Source organism: Microtus ochrogaster, chromosome 19 (genome assembly GCF_000317375.1).
Source record: "Microtus ochrogaster isolate Prairie Vole_2 chromosome 19, MicOch1.0, whole genome shotgun sequence".
Classification (NCBI taxonomy): Eukaryota; Metazoa; Chordata; class Mammalia; order Rodentia; family Cricetidae; genus Microtus; species Microtus ochrogaster.
This window is the reverse complement of record NC_022021.1, coordinates 17693740-17701010: the sequence shown is the minus strand read 5'-3', so window position 1 is coordinate 17701010 and position 7271 is coordinate 17693740. Positions and strand designations below refer to the sequence as shown.

The 7271-nt window shown below is 37.5% G+C and overlaps 1 protein-coding gene across 1 annotated transcript in view; it reads left to right on the top strand.

Annotated features, from left to right (window-relative positions):
- Lysmd3 (LysM domain containing 3) overlaps positions 1-6274 on the top strand; it is a 10628-nt gene extending 4354 nt beyond the window's left edge. Inside the window, exons 2-3 of the mRNA XM_005356537.3 lie at positions 359-624; positions 2721-6274. Of these exons, the coding sequence (XP_005356594.1) occupies positions 370-624; positions 2721-3383 (918 nt within the window). The 5' untranslated portion in view covers positions 359-369 and the 3' untranslated portion in view covers positions 3384-6274. The remainder of the gene's footprint in view (positions 1-358; positions 625-2720) is intronic.
- Positions 6275-7271: the final 997 nt, after the last annotated feature.

Genomic DNA, 7271 nt, shown 5'->3' with positions numbered 1-7271 from the left:
CACAAGAACATCTCAGTATTCAGATTTACTTTTGTCTTTAACAAATGGTAAAATTATATGTGTACCAAATAATGATTTTTAAATGAAATCTTGATTATTGTCTGTAAATATTCTTGTGTAAAGTGTCGTGAGCAAACAAGAGTCTCGAGTAGATCGTGTAAGGCTCTCTCGCATTAGCTGTCCTTTTGCCACACTGTTGTCACCACTGTCAGGTTGTGGGACGCAGGTCCACAGAAGGTGGACCTCAGTTCCTGTGTAACTAAGAGGACTATTAGAAATAGTATCTAGAGCGTATGGCTCATGTCAATCAGTGACACGGGTCAGTGCCATGCTAAGGTTTTGTCTTTTCTTTTTCCAGGTTGTAAGATCATGGCGGGGAGGAATCAGAATCGATCTGTTGCCTTCCCAGGAATTCAGGCCAGTGGCCAGCTGCATACCTTTGGAAATTGTACAGAGAGTGATGTGTTGGAAGAAGATGCCGAAGTGTATGAACTTCGATCCAGAGGAAAGGAGAAGGTTCGAAGAAGCACATCACGAGACAGACTTGATGACATCATTATATTAACAAGAGATATACAGGAAGGGGATACTCTAAATGCAGTAGCCCTTCAGTATTGCTGTACGGTAAGTCTTCCTTTAATTTATCTTTGCATAATAGAGTCCAGAATAGTTGTTTATTAGTCCAGCCAAAACTGAAGTAATTCTGTGTCCTTTGCCTTCTTCCTTCCTTTCCTTTTTGCTCAGTTGTCTTCTTTGCACAGAGATCTCTCTTGCCTGTGGACATGATCTTTTTTTTTTTTAAATATTTGTTTATTTATTATGTATACAATATTCTGTGTGTATGCCTGAAGGCCAGAAGAGAGCACCAGACCTCTTTACAGATGGTTGTGAGCCACCATGTGGTTGCTGGGAATTGAACTCAGGACCTTTGGAAGAGCAGGCAATGCTCTTAACCACTGAGCCATCTCTCCAGCCCCTGGACATGATCTTTTTAACATTTTAAGTGAATGCTTGAATTTCTGCTAATTCAGTCTGTCACTTTGGTGCTTTTTTCTACCTTTTTTTGTGCTTGTTATTATCTATATAGATAAGTATTTAGGGTCTGATAAAGGATTGACCCTTTATCAGCTTACAAGTGGACTTCCCATTGCTTATACCATCAGTAGTTATTGCTATATTGAAAATATGCTTGTTAAAAACAGTGATGAGGGAATGAGACATCCAGAACTGTCATCCTAAATGTGTCCAAGTTGTTAACTGTAACCCAGACCCACCTAAACAATGACAAACATCTATAACCCATTGAACAACCAAAAACCACCCACCCTACCTCTTGGGACTGTGGGGGTCATATTCTTAAATTTACTTTCTTCTATCTGGGGGGGCAACAGTATTTTTATGGGGTTCTGAAAAGAAAAATTTGAGCTAATTTTCAAGTCCTGGAAGAGGTAGATATATCATTTGTTGTTTATTTTCTATGTAATAGGTAAGTGCAGGACTTGTCTCAAGTCCTGGCTCAAGTAGTCTCTGAGGCTGCATCATCTCAGCTAGCCACCTTGAAATTGTTCTGAGCTGTTTGTAGTTCAAGAGCTGGCCTTTAGGTGGTGTTTTTCAGCTCATTGGTGTTATAGTCCTGGAGGAATAGACATTGTGAGGCCCCATCCTCCTTATTGAGACTTCAAAGGTTGTTGTTAGGTATGCTCATGGTTCACTGCAGAAAACTGATAGAGACTCTATGAAATCTTCAGACTGAAAGAGAGCGAGTTTCCGTCTCATCCTGCCTTACATTCCTCTCTAGTGCTGGTATTAAAGGCATGCACCACCACCACCCAGCCTCTGTCACTAACTAGTGTAGCTGCTGTGATTAAAGGTGTGTGCCACCACTGCTTGGTCTAGTGTGACTAGCCTTGAAGTGAAGAAGCGAGCAGGCCTGCTTTTCGTCCCGCCTTGCCCCAGAAATAATAACATAGAAAACTGTGTATTCATTTAAACACTGCCTGGCCCATTAGTTCTAGCCTCTTACTGGCTAACTCTCACATTTTGATTAACCCATTTCTATTAATCTGTGTTTACCACAATGTCATGGCTTACCAGGAAGATTCTAACCTATCAAGTCGGAGAGCCATGGTGTCTGCTTAACTCTGCTTCTTTCTCCCAGCATTCTGTTCTGTCTACTCCGCCTATCTAAGCTGCTGTCCTATCAAAAGGCCAAGGCAGTTTCTTTATTAACAAATGAAAGTAACACATTGACAGATGACTAGAGAGAACTAGAATCATGGGGCACAGTAGTGTTGATGGCATTTTAGTTTTGCTAAAATGTGCTCCTTATATCTGTGTAAGTTCATGTGCTTTCCTGCAATTGCAAGGTTGGAGCACAAACATTAGTACCAGCAATTCTTATTCACAAATTGCATGCCAACGTACATTTCCTGTGGTAAATTGTATGACGTGCAAAGAAGAACGACAAAATATCTGTGTATAACTAACGATACTGCTGTCTAGGTGACAATACAAAATCGCTGGTGATTTCCTAACACTATATAAATTTAGTGTTTAGACTTCTCATATATAAGTAAATATAAAATCTGGGTGTGGGACCAGTATTAACAGTAAGAATGAAATTCAGTGATTTTTTTTCCCCCTTTAAAGTAAATGAATGAAGGAAGGTTTTAGGTCTAGTTTTAGAATTCAGTTGAATGTTGTGTTTTTCTTTTTTGCAGGTAGCAGATATCAAAAGAGTTAACAATCTCATCAGTGATCAAGACTTTTTTGCCCTTAGGTCTGTCAAAATTCCAGTGAAAAAGTTTAGTTCTTTGACTGAAAGTCTTCATCCTTTGAAAGGAAGACAAGGCTCTCAACCCCCACCCATTGCATTTGCTCAAGAACAGGATACTGTGCCTGCGGAGGACTCTCTGTCCTCCAGCGGCTCAGCTGGCAGTTTCCTGAAAGAGGTGGATCGAGACATAGAAGAACTGGTAAAGTGCACAGACACCAAGAAGGAGAACCTGAACGAGGTAGTGTCTGCCTTAGCAGCACAACAGATCCGCTTTGAGCCGGATAGCAGAAGCACTCACAGAAAGGACCCATACTATGGAGCCGACTGGGGAATTGGCTGGTGGACAGCGGTAGTGATAATGTTGATAGTGGGTATAATAACACCAGTGTTTTATTTGCTTTATTATGAAATTTTAGCTAAAGTGGATGTTAGTCACCACTCAACAGTGGGCTCTTCACATTTGCATCCAGGACTCACACCTCCGTCGCAGCACAGAGAAACGGGAAATGGACTTGTTCCAACAAAAGGAATACATGCTGGTCAACAAGATGACCACAAACTGTACAGGCAACATTCTCAGTCCCCTGCTGCTCAGCACAAAACATAGCAGTGAGCCTGATCTGTGTGATGATCATGTGTGCATATGGAATATGGTGGTTCAGAGATACCCAACAACAGCTTCTAAGACAGAATCTAGGAACACGGAAGATGCTTTGACCTTCCTAGGAGTCCCCGAACCTTTTACAGATGGACTGTCTGTAACACACACGACTGCTTCTTTATGGTGAGAGTGGTCAGAATACATCTGCTGTGTCAGTTCTTAAAGCAGAAATTAATTTAAATGTATTCTAGGAATTATAACTTAGAAGATGCTATTGTTTTTTTTCTTTTTCAAGATTAGTTATGTTTAAATTTATTTTTTAAAAAGATTTGTTTAATTTAAGGTTGTTCATGTCGAGTGTTTCAAATGCTTACAACTGAAGAAAATTCACTACCATGCCACCAAAAAAACTTGTAAAAGTTTGATTTTAAAATTATATATAACATATACTTAATACTCAATTTTGAAATTTAAAAACATGTTTTAACACATGCTATGAAAGCAGATGTAGAAACAGATATGGAAACATAATTTATAATTCCTGTAATACAGGCTAACCAATTTTAAATATATTAAGACCCCAAAATAATGTCTTAGGGTTGGAAACGTAACCATTTGATTTGATCACAAGGGCACTGAACTAGTCAAGACCTAGTCCATGGAAAGGGAATGCTCTGTGAGCATCCCTCCAACCTCACTTCCACTTATAAAAACAAAACCAGAAGAACTACATGTGTCTGATATTTAGAAGCACTGTGTAGACAGAAAAACATACTCAGCACGTTGCTCTTTATATACTGTGACTAATCACTGCTGGTACAAATAGTAACAAGCCTTAATGACGCGTAGTGCCTTACAGTGTCACTTGACAGTCAAAGTGGAAACACTGTCAGATTGCATTCCATAGGCCTCTGTAATTTTGTCTGTCTTCATCTTTAAGCATAAGTTAATGGAGTCAAACAAATTGCTACTATCTGCCTCTGAAGTCATGTAGAAAAACATGACTGATTAAGCAAAAATGAGTAAACAGGACTTTTACATTATCAGGAGATAGATTACTTTATGTGGTAGTCCCTTGACCTCTGCTTTTCAAAAAGAAAATGTCCAGTTTAGATTATCCCCACTTAATATGCACCATCAAAATGAGAAACACAGGCCAAAGTTGTGTGGATTAATCAAAAGGGCTTAATAGTGGCCTTTTCTAAGTCAACTGTGATACAACCAATTTGATCAGAAAGCATCTGTATACTGATTTCAGTGTTTAATTTTAAATATGTGTTTTTAAAATTTAGGTACAGGTGGTAGACTCTGGATTGCATGTTTTCTGTATAATAAACTGCCCATCTTAAAATATGTTTTATCATCTGACTTTCTGGACATTATTTCCTAAATGTTTCAGCTTTTAAACATTTTGTATATCAAATTCCAATTCTGATACAGGGAATTATTAATACATATTTATTATACGGGGGGTTATATACTTTGAGAAGAAAAAGCACTACAAAAGACACAGAAGTCAGTCATTTAAAAACCCTTACATATATGAGAGAAGTTTAGAAAATTACCTTTAAAGTATTTAATAATAGGAAAGTTGTAGTAAATTGATTCACTTTGTATATCTTAGTTGAAATAATTTTTGTTTTAACATGCCATGTGCATTTTGAAATGAGCACAATCTTTAATTATTCTCAGTGTTAACAGTTTACATAATATTTATTAAGCCTACTGAAAAATCAAATTTTAGGGTAGAAAATGAAGACTTCAGGGCAGCACAGGCTACATAACCTCCGAAGAACTTTGTTTACATCAAACATAAAATTACAGAGTCGACGATTCTGTGTTGCTGATTTTACTTTGGAGTTGTGATCCGGGGTTTGTGAACTGTTTAACGGAGGAGATGTTGGTTACAATCATGTCTGCCTTGAGCATCCATTTCAAAGAAACTACAACACACATCCTTAGGAAACAACCAACCAATTTCCTTTTCCTATATATTTTAGAATTACTAGTTGAATATAATTCTATATGTAGAATTATGCTTTTATCTTTAAAAGAAAAAATTTAAACATTTAATAGAATTTTTAAAACTATTAAATACACATTTGCAAATGTATGCAAATTTTTGGCAACTGCAAACTCATTGTACTCTAGACAACATAAGCACAAATGTCATTGATGCTGTGGATCATGTTCAAGCCCTTACTTGAATTTGCTTTGAGGCTTTAACATGTGTGTATACAGTTATGAGTCATAGTCATTAATATCAGTTTGCTTAAAAATTTGGAATTGCAAGTAAAGAAAAACCTGATATTGTTAGGACAAATTCTTGACTCGTTAAACACTAGTTAGAGTTTGTTTTGAACCAATGGATAGCTGCTTAAATATCGTCACTGTCCTTTCTGAAAACAAAACTATGGTCTGCTGGCCATGCTATAGATTAGGAAGGAGTGTGCAATCTCAAGTTTTCTTTTCCAGTGGAGTTTAAGTGCTAAAAACTTTTCTGGACTGTGCTTTTTGGTGGTGTGAAAATTCATTAAATGAACCACTCTTTAGTAACTGATTTATATCTCACTGGAAATGTGAAGGCTGTGTTTAGAAAAGGAAGCAGAGATCCAGTCTCAGAGTGCTAGAACAGGATTGAGTTATTTAAACACTGCATTATCATGGGACTCTGATTTTGAATTACAACATTATTGCTCAGGAAATCAGTATTTCTAAGTATGTGCATATTGCACTGTTAGCTCATAGAAATATATGAATGCTTTATTTAATTCATTTTATGTATGCAAAGCTATAAATCCTTTGTATAATGTGTTTTATATAATTGCAAATGTATTAAACCATTGTAGCATGTATATCTGTAAAACTGGTTTTTAAACTTTTTGCCTTTTCATATTTTAAGGATATGCAAAATATTAATAAAGTTTCTATTTTATTAATCAGTTTGAAAGTGGAACTTGTTGACTGTAATTAAATAAAGCAAATATTTAATTTTCTTCTTTCAAGCTACTTGAAATACATTTTTTAAAATGTTTTTAATGTTTGTTTGAACTCACTTGTATGGGCTTTTGTCTGCATATTTCATGTGCGCCTCCCAGAAGAGGGTGTCAAGTCTCTAGCACTGGAGTTACAGATGGCTGTGAACAATTATATGAATGCTGGGAACTGAACTTGGGTCCTCTGCAAGAACAGCAAATGCTCTTAACCCCTGAGCCATCTCTCCAGTCCCTTGGAATACATTTTTTCACATTAGTTCTTTAAGAGTTTCAAGTTATGTATGTGTTTGTTCATATTCACACACACCTCCAGCTCTTCCCAGATCTACTTCTTAGACACTTACCTTTGTGTCCTTTAACTCACATACACACAGTAAGGCCAAATTGCTGCCACAAATATTCTTAGATGTGTGCTTTCCACTGAGCATGGTGGTTGACTGACCTTGAGATGCACTGACAGAAAACTGCCTCTAAGCTGCTGTCATTTCCCATGTGCTCCATGGCTGGGAGTGAGATTGTGTGCCCAGCTTTCCTTGTCACACTAGGATTTGATCTGTCTGGAGCTTGCACGTCTTGTACATGCTGTCCCAACAGTTCATAGGTCCAGCTACACTGTTCTGTCTAGATGTTTTCAAGTGGTCATCTACTATCTCTGGCTGTTGGAATCTTTCCACTTTCTCTTCAGTGATTCCTTAGCCTTGAAAGGAAGGTGTGTGCAATTAGTCTCCATTGCCAGTCTATCACCATTTACTGCATGTTAGCTTTTCCAGATGAGTTTTGAATCATTAGGAGTCTAATATTTTATTTACAAGCCTAATAGTAGATTTTCCCCTTAGGATCTGTGCGGCGAACTTCTTGACCAGCGAGAAAGAACAACCACCACACGAGTATTCTTCTC